Source organism: Cimex lectularius, unplaced genomic scaffold, assembly GCF_000648675.2.
Source record: "Cimex lectularius strain Harlan isolate CLEC.00 unplaced genomic scaffold, Clec_2.1 scaffold14, whole genome shotgun sequence".
Classification (NCBI taxonomy): Eukaryota; Metazoa; Arthropoda; class Insecta; order Hemiptera; family Cimicidae; genus Cimex; species Cimex lectularius.
In genome coordinates, this window is record NW_019392637.1 from 2,165,294 (window position 1) to 2,181,666 (window position 16,373).

General features: G+C 36.2%; 2 protein-coding genes across 4 annotated transcripts; one reads left to right on the plus strand and one right to left on the minus strand.

Annotated features, from left to right (window-relative positions):
• Positions 1-304: 304 nt before the first annotated feature.
• LOC106671953 (FK506-binding protein 59) lies at positions 305-5,213 on the minus strand. 3 transcript variants are annotated; one of them, XM_014402964.2, is made up of 8 exons: positions 4,705-5,213; positions 4,396-4,606; positions 2,827-3,338; positions 2,618-2,768; positions 2,386-2,558; positions 2,142-2,330; positions 1,690-1,918; positions 398-516 (listed from the first exon to the last, which is right to left on the minus strand). In XM_014402964.2, coding segments are annotated over exons 2-8 (1,467 nt in total). In that variant the 5' UTR covers positions 4,705-5,213; the 3' UTR covers positions 398-514. The 3 variants fall into 3 exon arrangements, with proteins under 3 accessions (XP_014258452.1, XP_014258450.1, XP_014258451.1); XM_014402965.2 differs by having other exon boundaries at positions 4,696-5,202; XM_014402966.2 differs by lacking the exon at positions 1,690-1,918 and having other exon boundaries at positions 305-516.
• Positions 5,214-5,834: 621 nt separating this feature from the next.
• LOC106671940 (apolipoprotein D-like) lies at positions 5,835-12,334 on the plus strand. The gene is made up of 5 exons (XM_014402942.2): positions 5,835-6,230; positions 11,357-11,583; positions 11,643-11,757; positions 11,818-11,969; positions 12,024-12,334. The coding sequence occupies exons 2-5, from the start codon at positions 11,359-11,361 to the stop codon at positions 12,243-12,245; spliced, it is 714 nt and encodes a 237-aa protein (XP_014258428.1). The 5' UTR covers positions 5,835-6,230; positions 11,357-11,358; the 3' UTR covers positions 12,246-12,334.
• The last annotated feature ends 4,039 nt before the right edge of the window (positions 12,335-16,373 follow it).

Genomic DNA, 16,373 nt, shown 5'->3' on the forward strand with positions numbered 1-16,373 from the left:
CTGTCCACTGCGACTCGGATCCAATCGAGGTTCTACAAATTGGATACAATGAAGGGTACTTACCTTTTTTTTTTTCAGCAAGTTGCTAAATTCTATTCGGCGTCTGGTTGGCTTTACAGACATTCTCTTTTTGCAGACTCAGGCATGTATTTTCAGTGTTGTCTACTGCTACACATTCAAAACACCATCTTGCTAAACTATCACATACTTTACGCATAAACCTTGAATGTATTAATTTTATTAATTAAATAGACACAGACTTTTTCTTTTTTTAATTTTTTAATTGTTATTTACAAATGAGTAAAACGGGACAGTAAAATACGATAAGGAGATATGGAAATAGTGACACAATCCGGGTGGTCACATATTCTTGAAATCGCCACTTCCTTCCAGCATCAGAATGTCGGGGTTCTCCTTCTCGAAGTCGGTCGGTTCGCGTTCCCTCTCGTCTGCGCCCCACTCGCCAAAGCAGCCCTTCATGACGTCCGGCTGCTTTTTCCTCTCTTCTTCTTCTTTCTGATCGGCAGCGGGAAAAGAAAAACCAATGAAAGAGTATGCCGGCCGTAATGGAATGGACTTGGTTCATGCGGTTACAAATGTACCATGCTTCAGACTGTAGGTCAAGTCCGATTGTTAATAATCACAACTGTCGCAAATCTGCTGATGTTAGCTCTAACAAATTATCACATAATTTCATTTAAATAAATATTTTTGTTGCTTGACATTTTTACTATCTAAAATGACTGTCGGATGGCATGCCACAAGTTTCCTTCAATCAGAATCGACTTCTGATTAATGCCTGACAATAATAATAACAATATGAGGGTTAGATGGCATATCTGACATTCATAACTATTAATACGACTGTCGAAAGACATGCCTGACATTTGTACTTTAGAATCAGTGTTGGTTAGCCTCCTGAATTTATAACTATCAATATGAGGGTCAGATGGAATGGTTGTTCTCATTACCATGTCCAACTGCTGAAAGGCATGTCTAAATTTATAACTATTAAGTTTAACTGTCGAATGGCCTACCTGAATTTAAAATTAATAAATATGACTGTCGGATGACATGCTTGAATTTATGATTATCGAAGATGCCTGTTGGATGGCATGCCTGTTTTATAACTATTAAATATGTCTACCGGATGACACGCCTGAATCCAATATGACTGTTGGATAGCGTGCCTTAATTTATTACTATTACATATGACTGTCATATGACATGACTGACATTACTATAGAATCAGAGTGTCGGTTAGCCCTCCTGAATTTATAACTATCAATATGGGTTGGATGCAATGCGTGACATTTTTATAATTAGATCTGACTGTCAGATGGCATGGTTGAATTTACAACTCAGATCTGGCTGTCGGATGTTCTGCCGCATATTTCCTACCCGATCCAACTGATGGACTGACCAAAAATTTAACTATCAAATCCGACTGTCGGATGATGATCTGGGCTCAGGTTTCCCGCTATCAAACACGACTATCTCACGGTCAGATCCGACCATCTGACCACACATTTCCTACTGCATTGGATCTGAATGCATAATTTTACTTGTTATTGACTAAAAGCAAAAACTGTTAAAATAACAACAACAACCTTGCACTATTTCTTTGGTTTAGTCTTTTTAAAAATAAATAGGTATTAGCGTTGGATTAAGTTTTGTTTGAATAATTACATGTCGCATTCGTATTGTTTTCGCCCTCAGGCGGTTCGGCTGCCTCTTCCCCTCCCTCGTGACCACCCGCGGATGCCTCCGCCTCCCTCTTTTCCCTTAGGCGTCTGGCGGCTTCGTCGAGGAACTTTTTCTTCGCCTCAATCTGTTTCCTCTTCTCTGCCGCCAGCTCCGGGTTATCCGGTGCCATTTCAACCATTGGCTTCTCGCCTTCAAGCCATCCAAACCTCCACTGGGACATTCGGAAATCTTATTTAAAATGAACCGCGACAAAGAACCATGGTGTGCAAGTTGTTAAATTTAAAAAAGAAAAAACGCAAATTTTTTTCTTGCCAAATTGTATTTTTTTTTTAAATGATAAATGCATATTTACTTAGGAAAAGGAATGTATTTTTCCTCTAGTTAAATTCAAAAGCTGCAGGTTTTGTTTTTGCTTTTTAAGTAGTTGAGCTAACCTCACGATCCTTCTGGGCAAATTTCTCGAACATGTGGGCGTACATCTTCTTCTCGCGCTCTTTCAACTCCTTCTGCATCTTGGTGCACTGTAGGATGGCCGCGCTGGCCGCTTTGTTATTTGGCTCAAGCTTTACGACCATCTCAAAGTCCTTTTTCGCATTCTCCGGTTCACCAACTGCCAAATATGCCTGGAAAAATTACTTGTTAACGGTGAGAAAAAAAATTGGCAAGGGACAAGTTTACCTGCCCCCTGCGGAAGAAGGCCTTCTCATTTTTCTCATCGATCTCGAGGACGGAGTTGCAGCTGTGTATGGCATCCCTTGGTCGGTTCAGTTTTAGGTTGCACAAGGAGATGTTCGAATGGCCGGCGGCGAGCAGTGCCTTCCTTTCCTTCTCATCCTCCCCGTCTCCATCAGCTGATGATAAAAATAAAAAATAAAAACCCGTACACATAACCAATTATCGTCATACTTACTCAACGGACTATCTAAGTTTTTGACCATATGTTTATACATTTTTAATGCTAACTTAACATCGGATTTTTTCAAATATTCTGTCCCTTTTTCTTTTAACCTTCTCCCCTCGGATAACAACTCTTCGGGATCCATGAGCCAACGGTCTTTAATCTAAGTCAAACATAAAAAATAAATTTACCCGAACAAGAAATGAAGTTAAAAACCTCACCTTTTGAAAACTTTTCAGAGTTACGGTGTAGGTAGGTGAAGCATCTGGAGGTAGGTTGAGATTCTTGCATCCGACCGAGCCGAATGCGTATTTTGGTGTGAGTACCAACCTCGATGTCTCATTTAGTGTGAAGTGTTCGAGGGCCTTTTCAACGCCAGGTGGGACGTCCAAAGATGAGCCCGTGCCGAGCATAAATGAGACATCCCGGTCGTCGAACGCTTTCCCTTCATATTCACCCTTCAGGTGTATCTCGACTTCAGCCATTGGCTTTGGTGACTCGAAGTTAGTCCCGTTTGTGATCGGGTAGCGCAGTATTCCTTTGTCCTTCTTCCCGGACAAGTCTTCAGGCTCCCAGTCGAGCAGTTCGATCTCGAAAATGAGTGTGGCCCCACCGGGGATTTTTGGCTGGCTTCCTGACTTACCGTAGCCGTAGTCCTCACGGATTGTGAGTACGGACACTTCCCCGATCTTCATTGTTGCGACTCCAATGTCCCATCCTCGGATCACTTTGCCTGATTGAACAAATTGAAAAATATACTTTAAATATGATGCTAGCACATTTTGAACAGTTTTAATTTGTGTAGCTAAATTTTTAAGTGGGTTCAGAATTGCAATAAAACCGTGGAAAGTGCATGAAAGTACCATGGCCATGGAATTAACAGAGAATCCGATTAACTCTGAAATACCAGAGGAGCCAATCAACACCATGAAATCCAATGACCACTGAAATGCCTAGCCTAATGACCATTAAATACTATGACCTGTGAACTACTATAGAATCCACTTATTGCTGAAATGCCACGTTATGATTTGACATGCTACACAATTCGATGGTCATAGAGTGTAATGGCCACCGAAATATCATAGATTTTGATATGCCATGGCATATACAATGGTCATTGAAATGCCATGGAATCCAACGACCACTGAAATATCGTTGAGTTTGAATGCCTTGGAATCTCATAGTCATTGAAATGCTATGGAGTACAATGACCACAGACATATTATGACCTTTGATATGCCATGGAACCCGATGGTCATTGTAATGCCATGGAATCCAATAATCATTGAAATTCCATGGCCATTTAAATACCATAGAGTCTGATGACCACCGAAATACCTTGGAATTCAACAGTCCTCCCTGGAAATACCTTGGAGCCCAATTACCGGTGGTTAGATTTTTATATCTACACGAATACTATTAAGTGGAAAATCAGAAGATTAATGATGTATAGGATAATGCATGAACAAGAGATCAGAATTCAAAATTTGACAATTCAACTGTGATCAGTGAAATGCATATCAACAACCGAAAGTAAAAACAACCGCAAATGATAACCGAAAGTGGCATAAAATCAAAATCAACACTGCCAGAGATACCATTCTCTGGTGAGCGATACAAAAGCGTTAAAATCCCACGGTAAGGCCGGGTTCACACTCGAGTGATATTATATTTATCTTACATTTCTTACAAGTCAATTATCGTATATTTCTTATGGCAAAAAGACGGGTATCATAACCCTGTTGTCAACCCAATATAGCGTTGCATCAAGATTCGAGGCGACATACCTTTCCCGAGTTGGAAGTCGAACGGCGTCCCACGGTCCCGGCTTGAGTCGAACACACTGCCATCGGTGAGCTTGCCCGTGTAGTGGACGTAGACATTGCACCCTTTCGCCGGTGTAGTGTCGCCCGACCCTTCCTTCACGACTCTCTTCAGCACTCCTCCGTCTTTGGCCGGCGTGACGTCCACAGACCCGTCTTCCTCTGCAGTCACCATCTGCACACAAATGAAAATAATTAAAACTTTTTTTAAATTTAGAGACCATGCATGTCTTATCGTTACAATCGAAAAAAAAAAATATTTACTTGACAAACCTTGTTGAGATGAAACCGTTCAATAGAGGCAGGAAAATCGGATAGAAAAAGTTCGAAAAATATATCAGACCGTTTATAGATGCGGTTCTCGGACAGTCGAATAGATTCTAGAACTTTCCGAAATCTTAAAGGTTATATGAGGTTGCAATTTCAAAAAAAATTTAAAAAATGCTTCACTTTCAAGGAAAAAATATATTTAAAAAAACCACAAATATAGAAAAACAAATATGGATTAAATATTGCCTTTTATATTAAAGCATTAACTATATCTAGCTCATTCCAACTATTCTCGAAAAAGAACAACCATATTTGCCTATCTTTCTTTTTTGTAAACTACGTATATTTTTTCCCTTTTCTATCTTGTATTAATATAAGTTTTTCGATAAATCCATGAAATAAGATAAACATTTAAAACTTTAACTGTTTTTTCTTCTGCAAAAGCTAAAACGAACGAACTACTTCGACAAAAGAACCAGAAAAGAACTATTCCTCAAAAGGAACGAATTTGCCCATATCTACACATCTACTAGAGATGTATGGTCCATGAACGAACTATTCCCAGAAATCGTTCGTAAAACGAACTGTCCCGAAAGTAACTATTCCTCTAAAGGAACGACTTTGCCCATCTGTACACATCTACTACAGATGTATAGTTCNCAATAAAAGATCGAAACGTTGGCACGATAAAGAAAATGTTTTTCTGAAACCTACATCACACCCGACCGCATCTCACGATATCTGAATAACTATTTGAAATGAACTATTCCTAGAAATCGTTCGTAAAACGAACTGTCCCGAAAGGAATTATTCCTCAAAAGGAACTACTTTGCCCATCTGCTACAGATGTATAGTTCATGAACGAACTACTTCAAATAAATCAAATTACTAATACAGATGGGACAATTCAAATTTCAAACTTTTGATGAATAGTACATTTCAGAGCGGTTCGTTTTATTGAACTAGTTCTTTTATGAACTGTACATCACTAATAGAGATGGGAAAAGTCAAACTTTTGATGAATAGTTCATTTAACGACTATTCGTTTTATAGAACAGTTCGGAAAATAGTTCATTTGAACTAGTTCTTTTATGAACTACACTTTCCACAAATCACATACGACTAATCGGACCATGCCCTTTGTGATTACAAAGGATTAGTTTTTTTCTTTGTCTTTAACTCATAAAACGTTATAATTTGACAACTATTGCGATTGGAGTCCATTTCATTATCTCAAGCGATTCTCAGTAATTATAAAAAAAAAATTGTCTTTTTTTACGTCCATCAACCCTCCCGCCCGGACGAAAGAACGGTTTCTCGGAATCCCATCCAGTGACTCACGAACGTCCTCCGAGGAAGGAGCCAATTTGGCCAATTAGGCTTCAAGAAATCTCGACCTTTGAGTGGGGGGACGCGGATTGGATAAAAGCAGTAGTCGGAGTGGATCTAGGCTTAGAATTATTCTCCGCTTTCACGTCCGAACCTAATTCCTTCCGACCCTCCCACGACTCAATCGGAACTACATTCAGGTATAAAAAATATATATAAATAACAAAACAACAAAAACATTTTTTTATATATTAATTTCTTCTTAAATTTTTTACGTCCTAGTTTTATAAAATTTACTGTACGCACAGGATTATCCGTTTTATTCGTCATACTATAACATAGATAGGTTTTTATTATTATTAAATACACATATGCTATAAGGACCATAACATAAAAACTAAATTGTAGACAAAAATGCAGTTATGTAAACAGTGATGCCCCACGGTTGGACTTTTTTTTGTAATTTAAAAGCCGTCTTGGGGCTACTTCACCTTGATTCTGTACGTCATTTATTTCTTTGTCCGTTTTATTTTATTATTAATGTAGGATAATTTTACTTAGTTTAAATTTAATTTTAATCAACCATTTCTTGAAGTAGTTCGTTCATGAATTACAAATAAATAGAGAGAGAGATATATAGAAAAAGCCGTTCCTTTTGTGGAAATATTCATTTCATAATTCACCTTATTGTTTATTTTAATTAATTAAACTTTTTTTTTATCTAACGTCCTGGTTGAGATGAAATGACACTAAAAGTAAGTAAAAAGTTAAAAAAAGTATAATTAATTATAAATAAAATATATTCCTCGAAAGGACGACTTTGCCCATCTCTACTACACATCTGCTAGAAATGTGCAGTTCATGAACGAACTACTTCAAATAATTTAAATCACTAATAGAGATAGGAAAAAGTCAAACTTTTGATGAACAGTTCATTTCAGGACTGTTCATTTTATTGAACTAGTTCTTTTATGAACTATACATCACTAATAGAGATGGGAAAAGTCAAACTATTGATGAATAGTTCATTTCAGGACGATTCGGTTTATTGAACTAGTTCTGAAAATATTTCATTTATACTAGTTCTTTTACGAAGTACACAACACTAATGGACATGGTTAGAGTCAAAACTTTTGATGAATAGTTCATTTCAGGACTGTTCGTTTTATTGAACTAGTTCTTAGAATAGTTCTTTTGAACTACTAGTTCGTTCATGAACTACACAACATTTTGATGGGAAAAGTCAACTTGATGAATAGTTGATTTCAGGACGTTTCGTTTTATTCAACTAATTCTTAGAATAGTTCATTTGTACTAGTTCTTTTATAAATTGCACAATCACTAATGTATGTTGGCAAAAGTTTCTTTTGATGACAAGTTCCTTTCTGGACAATTCGTTGTTGAACTAGTTCAGTGAAATTACTTGATCATTCTTTCTAGCTTTTTTTAGGAAGAGTAAAAGTTAGGAATTTATGTTAGTTCATGAACTATACATCACTCTAGATCCCATCCATTAAAGATGTAAAAAATCAAACTTAGTTGAATAGTTCATTTCAGGACGGTTCGTTTTATCAAACTGGTGAAAATATTTCATTTGATTAGTTCTTTTATGAAGCACACATCATCTAGATATGGGCAAAACCATTCCTTTTGGAGAATAGCTATTTTCGGAGTTCCTTTTGTTGAACTAGTTAAACACTAGTTCAACTAGGGAATCATTCGATCTAGTTCGTTTTTGAAGTACATATCACTAATGGTAGATAAAGGTGAGGGGAGTATGTTGTTTAATCTCTTTTAAAGATAATTTTTATTCACGCTTTATCGAGCTGATAGTTCTTAAACACAAACTGTGACTAAGAACTACATTTAAAAGAGATTATCAATAGTTGAGATGGGAAAAAATTCAACTTAAAAGTAGTTAACCGTTACCCTAAGTTCACATAGGGATAGGAAAAGTGTTTCTTTTGTGGAGTACGTATGTAGTTGCTAGGTGTGTTGTGTAATTAATTAATTGTAAGGAGAGTTGTTCCGCTCAATTGACCCCTGTCAAGGTGATACGTACGAACTTTTTTTGTCCTCAAGTCCCAAAATGTCAGGAATAAAGGCAAAGGTGCAATCCGTGATTATAAAGTAATGATTAGCCCAACGCTCTTGTCTGCCTGCCTCTCATGGGTTTGATATCGAGACCGAACTACAAATTACCCAAAATAAGTTTTTACAACTGGTGACCCCATCAAACCGCTTCTAGACATGGATTATGTTGTACACCATATAAAACACCTCATAAAGAATTTCTTATAATGGTGTGAGCTAAGCAGCAGTCAGTTTGAAAAATTGAGGACTACGGACTTTGTGTACAGGCATAAGAGTGTGAAGAACCCTTTATTTCAGGGCTTCCCAAACCCCCTGGGGTTCAGCAGAAAACTCCGAGAAAAATTAATAATTACAAAAATAAATGTAGAATGTATAAATAAAATTAAAAAACTAATAACAATTAAAAAAAAAATTATTGTTCTCTTGCTGGTTGGCTGAGGCAAGACTGATATTTGGCAGAAAATCTTTGTATTTTCACTGTAACCTCCCTCCTCGATCTTAAGATCCCTATGTAAGTTACATACCAATTTGTATAACGTCTATTTTCGCAAAATCTCCAGTGTATAACGAGTAAAGCAGTGGACTTAATATGCTACCTTGTGGCAGCACTGAATTTATTGTTTTTCAATTCTGAATATTGATGTTCTTGTTTGATAATGTTAATACAATTTGTAGTTAATATATATACAGTGGTAAAAATATATATAAAGAACAAATACGAAAAATTCACTTGAAAACATCTAGTATTGCATGCAATAAAAAATGTCTTTTAAGCTAATAAAATTAATAATGACAAACTAATATATAGACAAAAAAGAACAATCTGACTGAGAGTTATGGGGCATTAGTGTCCAAAATGAATGCTGGCTGAATGGAAATGGAAAATATGGGGCTGGATGCTGGAGTGACGAGATGCTCCATGAAGTTGACAGATTCCAGACTCTCAGTTCCGCAGATAATAAACGAAGAAATAACTCATGAAGTGAGCTTGCACTGAAGCGCAGTGCAGCGCTGTCTTGAGGACAGAGAAGAAGAAGAAGAAGAAAGGAAAAAATGGGCAGAAGGAAAGAAACGCTTCTGCAGGCCCGGATGCACATTGTCTACCCATCGATAAATTAAAAATGATGTACGCAACTAAGCTGATCACACCTTCGCACCGTGCTTATACACTATTTGAAACAAGCTTAATAGTATTATACATAGACTATAAAATCCACTCGTTTCCAGCAAATTATTAAATTAAAAATAACCTTTTAAAAATAGACAAAAAATTAAAGAATTCCTAATTGACACCAAAATTTTCAATGATGGGAAATGGCTGTCGTATTTATAAGATATTTTCATCAAAATGAATGAGCTGAGTCTTTCTTCGCATGGGAAAAGTATCAAAATTTTCGATGCCAATGACAAAGTTCTCGCCTTCAAAAGAAAAATCCAGTGTTGGGTTGAATCTGTCAAGAAGGAAGAGGTGGAGTCTTTTCCTGTGTTAAATGATCGATTCGATGTTGGGAGATGTCTACTCTACTTCCTAAAAGCTCGAGATAAAATGCTGCAAGGCAGTCCAACCGTTTTCAGAATCGGCAAGCCAACCAGTCTTCGACTGACATTACTTCAGATTCAACCTTAAAATTTAATTTCAAGTCCGATATAGTTTTTGGTTGAATCTACAAAAAAAAAAAAAAAATAAATAAATAAATAAAAAAATAAAAACAGCTTGTTGAAAAATTGAAACTCATCCTTCTTCCATATTATGCGAATCCGTATTTTCTATCTGAACAGCCACCAAAATTAAATCCCGAAGCTGAACCAGTCATCCGTCTCCAATTATCCAAAATTAAACCGAAAAATTAATATAGCCAAATTGGGCAAGCTAAAACAACCTCTCTCTTACCATTGATTTGTTAAATGTTCAAACTGTTACTATCAAATTTTACATACCAATCTATTCTCTTCTGATTCAGATTTTATAAATAAAGTTAAGTTTGTTTTAATAATATCTCTCTCCATAAACTTAATTATTAATGGACTGGCTAATTTATAAAACCTTAGCTACTGTAAGTAGCTAATTTTAAATACTTAAATGTGATGTAAGTTTCAGAAAAACATTTTCTTTATCATGCCAACGTTTCGATCTTTATTGAGATCATCTTCAGGGCCTGGGATTTACAAACATTGTTTACATTTAACAAATACATTTAGGATGTGGAAAAGTGAATTTATACAATGCAAAATATATTTTTTATATTCAATCAAAGTATTTCTACTCACTCAAAGTGTTTGTCTTCTGTGTATTTGTTAAATGTAAACATTGTTTGTAAATCCCAGGCCCTGAAGATGATCTCAATAAAGATCGAAACGTTGGCATGATAAAGAAAATGTTTTTCTGAAACTTACATCACACCAGAAGACCGCATCTCACAATTTCTGAATAATTAAATGTGACTTGTCCACCCTAGAATTTGTTCTGTGAAAGCGGTCAACTGGCTTTAAAGTTTGGGAAACTAGTTTAAACATTGCCTATGGTTTAGGGTTTTTCTTATGGTTTTTCCCCTTAAAGTAATTTTTGTTTTCTCTTGTTGAAATGCCCCTTTTTAAAAATTAAATTCTATAGCAGGAGTTGTAGTATAAACTAGCGCTCTTATGTAAATATTTTCAATAAAGACTCTGTTCGGGTGTTTTTTTCCGTATGATTAGACAACATAAAAAAAAAAAAACACTTAATCATCTAAACCTTTGACCTGATTCGTCATATTTGCAAGAATTCTGTTTTATCATTATTGACAGGGGCTGATTTCATGCGAAATACAGTGATTCGTCATTTGCTTATGATGTAGATACCCGTTATTTCAACATCTTTATATATATAATTTTTTTTTCTTTTTGTCCTGTTATATAAATGGAAAAATTGCACATTTCTGCCAAAGAAGGAAATTTAAAAACAACTCTGCCAAATATTCAGGCTTAACAATGGATAGCAGCGCGACCACTAGGTTCACCAGGTAAGTGGCAGATAGAATAGACTGTGGAAAAACTACTAACAGGATGCGCTGTTTCCTTTACACATTCCTACAACATCCTTACATTGTACAATGTTTTAGCCCAATGGCAGGAAAGGATTCACTATATTTGGGGTGTCATATCTAGTCAGCATATGCAACAATATGCTGTCATAATTATTTATAGATTATTTAATTAAAGAATATCTTTTTTTGTTTTTGTTCCATTGATATAGATATGAAGGGATTGACTGTTGGGTTGATTTTGACCGGCCTGATTGGGGCTGGCCTCTGCCATACGTACCACCTCGGCGAATGCCCTGTCGTCGAGCCCAAGTCCGACTTCCACATGTCCCAGTTCCTTGGATTGTGGTACGCCATACAGAAGACTTCGACTGGGAGCCGGTGCCTCACGTATAACTTCACCGTGGGTGAAGAGCCTGGCGAATATTTTATTGAGCAGGTATGATTGTCTCAATTTTTTTTTTTTTTTTTTAAATTGTTTGACCTTTTATGTCCTAGGTGAGTGAACACCCTGTTCTCGGCATCGCAAGCGTCGACAATAAATACCATTATACAGGTTCATTGAAGGCGTCTCTAGATGCTCCAGCTAGGATGACTGTCAAGTTTCCGCTGAGTACGCATTATTTTATTTTTAACTACTTTTTTTTTTAATGCTACTCTTGTTTTATTGAAGACATAGCTGGGACGTCTTCGTTCATAGTCTTTTCAACAGACTATAACACCTACGCAGGCATCTACACGTGTCAAAAGCTTCCAGCATCAAACAGGCGATCGGTGACGATACTCTCTCGTAGGAAAACTCTCGACAAACAATACGTCGACAAGGTAAATACAAATATAAATATAAAACAAAAAAATATGAATAAATTAAATTTTCAGGTTCGCAACACGATGTCGCTCTTCGGCATTTCGCCGTTTGACCTGTCGATAATCGACCACACAAAATGTCCGAAAGTTGAAGATGAGACATATGTCAATGTCGACATCAACCCTGAAACCCTATCAGCGAAGAACATCGGTAATGTTGTACGCAAGACGGGTGAGAAGTTGGGCGACGGTGTCACATCTCTGCTGGGTGGAGGCGGAAAAGCAAATTTGTAAACGATTCGACCCCGATCAAACAAACTAAAAAACGAACAAAAAATGTACAAAAGTTTATTTTACAATTAAAAAAAGTTTTTTTTTTTTTTAAAGACAAATGTTTGACCATGATCTATAATGATTTGCACAATATTACATGGGGCGATAAGTCATAATAAATAAACACTAAACAATACTGAAAATACACAAATACAAATTAAATTTTAAGTAAGGTTCTCCATCGACCCGGTCGTGCTCTTGTTGGAAAGGTACCACGAACTGGAGATTCTCGGCAAAACTACAGACGCGGCTAAAGTCCCAACCTCCAACTTCCACCATGATCTGACTCAGAAAATGCCATAAAAAAACATGATTAAAGAAAAGTGGCAGCCTTGGCGGGCCAGCAAAGAAGTGCTCTTGTATCACATGGAGGATCTGACTCGAAAGATCATCCTCACCCCATTAAGGATAGGCCGTGTGAGGTTGACACACGGACACTTACTGTTGGGCCAAAGACCACGCATGTGTCCTGCATGTACAGAAAGGCCCGATATAATTCAAGGGTGCAATTGCTTCGCTTCATATAGAGAATATGTAAGAATGCCACAAATATGAGAATCGTCTTGGAGTATAGCACTTTCTGATATAAGTTATTGGAGAGATATCAGGGGAGAGGTAGGGATATTTATAGTTTCAAAAGTGGAAGATATTTCTAGCATGCTATTGCAAATCAAAAATTGGAAGATATTTCTAGTAGAAGATATTCCTTAGTATAAGGAAGCACAGGGGATATTTCTTGTGTATAGTATCTAGGGCTTGGAAAATGTATTTATATAGCATCTTAATGAGTTGGACGATATATTAACAGTGTCCTAGCATCATGTGTACGGAGTTATATTTCAAGTATGATAGTATCACTAGTTGGAAAATATATTTCTAGCATCCTAATATAAGGAGTTCAAAAAGATATTTCTAGTATCAGTTGTTGACCATTTCAGGAGATATTTAAAACATCCTACTATCAAGTGCAGCGAGATAAATTTCTAGTATGACAGTATCAGGAATTGGAAAAAATATTTCTTGTGTCTTAGTATCTAGAGTTGGAGATTTTTCTTGTATCAGAAGTCAGAAAAGATATTTCTATTATCAGGTTGTTTTCCATTTCAGGAGATATTTCAAACATCCTAGCATCAGGGGTAGTGAGTTGTATTTCTAGTATGACAGTATCAGGAATTGGAAAAAATATTTCTTGTAACCTAGTATCAGGAGTTGTCCATTTCAGGAGATATTTAAAACATCCTAGTATCAGGTTCAGAGAGATTAATTTCTAGTATGACTGTATCAGGATTGGAAAAAATATTTCTTGTGTCCCGGTATCTACAGTTGGAGATTTTTCTTGTATCAGGATTTGGAAAAGATATATCTAGTATCTCAGTATCAGGAAGTGTAGTACATTTCTTTTATCAGGAGTTTTCCATTTCAGGTGTAGTGAGATATATTTCTAGTAATGTGTGGTGATTAGTGACCGTTAGTCTATGATTATTCAGAAATTGTGAGATGCGGTCTGGTGTGACGTAGGTTTCAGAAAAACATTTTCTTTATCGTGCCAACGTTTCGATCTTTATTGAGATCAACTTCAGGGCTCAAAGTGTTTGTTTTCTACGTAATTGTGCCATTCTTGCATGTCGTGTTGAGAGTGCCCCTCTCAAGAGGCTTTGCTCCACCATCACCCTCCAATCGCTCAAAAGGGGCTTTTTCCAGGAGTTCGCGGAAAACGTCTCCTCATCGGTCGACGAAGGATGGCTCAGTGATTAGTGTTTTCCTGTGTTAAATGATTGATTCAAAGTTGGGAGATGTCTACTCTACTTCCTAAAATCTCGAGATAAAATGATGCAAGATCATAGGCGGTCGAACCACCATTTTCAGACTCGACAAGCCAACCATTCTTCGACAGACATTACTTAGACTAGAAAAAAAAAAAAAAAATTGAAAAATCGAAACACGTTCTTCCATATTATGCGAATCTGTATTTTCTATCTGAACAGTCGCCAAAATTAAATCCCAAAGCTGAACCAGTCATGCGTCTCCAATTATCAAAAATTTAAACGGAAAATTAACATTGCCAAATTGGGCAGGCTAAAAAAAACCTCTCTCTTACCATTAATTAGTTAAATGTTGAAATTATTACTATCGAATTGTAATACCAATCTATTCTGTTCTGTCCGATTTGGATTTTAATAAAGTTAAATTTGTTTTCATATCTCTCTCCATAAACCTAATGGACTGGCTAATTTATACAACTTTAATTTATTATAAGTAGCTAATTTTAAATACTTAAATGCGACGTGTCTGCCCTAGAATTTGTTCTGTGAAAGCAGTCAACTGTTTGGGAAGGGAAGCTTTAGTTTAAACCTTACCTATGGTTTAGGGTTTTTCTTACGGTTTTTACCCTTAAATTAATTTTTTTTTGTCTTGTTAAAATGCTTCTTTTTAAAATTAAATTCTTTAAAAAAATTAAAATATAAGCTAGCACTCTTGCATAAATTTTTTCAATAGAGATTCTGTTTGGGTGTTTTTTTTTACATAACAAAAAAAAACAAAAAACGCTGTCATCTAAACTTTTGACCTGATTCAACATATTTGTAAGAATTCTATTTTATCATAATTGACAGGGGCTGATTTCATGTGAAACATAGTGATTCATCATTAGCATACGATGCAGATACCGGTTATTTTCAACCTCTTATATATATTTTTTTATTCTTTTTGTCCTGTTATCTAATTTGAAAAATTGCATATTTCTGCCAAAGATGGAAATTTAAAATTGACTCCGCCAAAACAGAAGCTTAAATATCCAGGTTTAACAATGGATAGCAGTGCGACATTCACCGGGTATGTGGCAGATAGAATCGACCATGGAAAAACTGCTAACAGGATGCGTTTCCTTTGCTATCATTCCATGACAAGTTTTGCTTTTAACAAAAAGCTGTACAGAAGCATTGTTAAGCCCCTAGTTCTGTATGCATGCCCCTTGGAGCATCGCTTGGTGGGTAAACCTCAATAAGTGAACCAAAATAGTTTAAGTTTGTCACCTCCTGCCGAAGATGGACCAGTATTGATTCACGAGATGACCAAAATGAAGAACATTTCATGAAGGTGAAGTCAAGAACGCGTGCTTCTTCAGCAGATGTTCTGCCAGCAGGAATGCCCTATGCAGAAAAATAAGAACCTACAAATTTAATAAGTGCTGGAAGCATCAGCGAATAAAGAACATTCTGCTTTGAGGCTGAGCTGTGATTTTTATGACATTTGTGATATCCCTATAATTTCTGGTCCATAAATGTACATAATTTATTTATTAACTTACTTAAGCCCTCAAAATCTGTTTTGTGAATTCTCTTGGCTAAAGTGTTTTTTCTTTTTTTTTACTTTTTCCTGCTTCTCAAAAACCTCGCTTAACTCCTATTTACCATAATTTAAACAATCTAAAGATTTTCTTTGTTTATTAAAAATAAATTTAATCTAATCTGTCCTGTAATGCCAACAAGACGAAATCAAATTTTTTTTTCTTCTGTCATTTAAATCTTCAATTGATACAAATACATCACTTTGCCAGACTTAGATGCTTTTCTCTAGTCATTATACAAGCGAGTTGTTTTTTGAGATCAGGAATGCAGTAAAAAAAAAGAAAAAATAATATAGTAATTTTTTACCAAGTTTTTGACCTTTATATTGACCGTAGTGACCGTAGTACTCCTTAAGGCCTATTTCAGATGAGGCGGTTTGGTCAATTCGACTAAGTTGCCCGGTTGATTCTCAAGTAGTTTACTGTCGTTTGAAGATTCTTTATTTGCTAGTTTCACACCAGGCAACTTGTGAAATCAACCTCTCTTCCCAATGGGAGGTCAGTACGATGTTAGAACCCGAGGGAGCAGGAGCACTCTGCGAAAAAAGAAGCAAAAAAAGTCGAAACCCAATAAAGAAAAACATGGATTTATACGTTGTTATAAAATAGGGCAACGGGCACTTTCTCACAAATATTGTTGTGCTACTTCCTTCCAAGATACTAGAGAAAGTTTTTGCACATATATAATGTGTGTTTGGACAGGAGCACAATGGAAAGAAGACCCATCAAAGCACTGTCCCATA

What these genes read in the sequence shown, in the direction of transcription:
- LOC106671953 (XM_014402964.2), bottom strand. Translation starts at nt 4,606, where the DNA reads ATGGTGACTGCAGAGGAAGACGGGTCTGTGGACGTCACGCCGGCCAAA. An exon ending in CCTTCTTCCGCAGGGGGCAG is followed by an intron (nt 2,331 to 2,385) that starts GTAAACTTGTCC and finishes TAATTTTTCCAG; the next exon opens with GCATATTTGGCAGTTGGTGA. An exon ending in TTGCCCAGAAGGATCGTGAG is followed by an intron (nt 1,919 to 2,141) that starts GTTAGCTCAACT and finishes CGAATGTCCCAG; the next exon opens with TGGAGGTTTGGATGGCTTGA.
- LOC106671940 (XM_014402942.2), top strand. Translation starts at nt 11,359, where the DNA reads ATGAAGGGATTGACTGTTGGGTTGATTTTGACCGGCCTGATTGGGGCT. An exon ending in GACTGTCAAGTTTCCGCTGA is followed by an intron (nt 11,758 to 11,817) that starts GTACGCATTATT and finishes GTTTTATTGAAG; the next exon opens with ACATAGCTGGGACGTCTTCG. An exon ending in ACAAACAATACGTCGACAAG is followed by an intron (nt 11,970 to 12,023) that starts GTAAATACAAAT and finishes TTAAATTTTCAG; the next exon opens with GTTCGCAACACGATGTCGCT.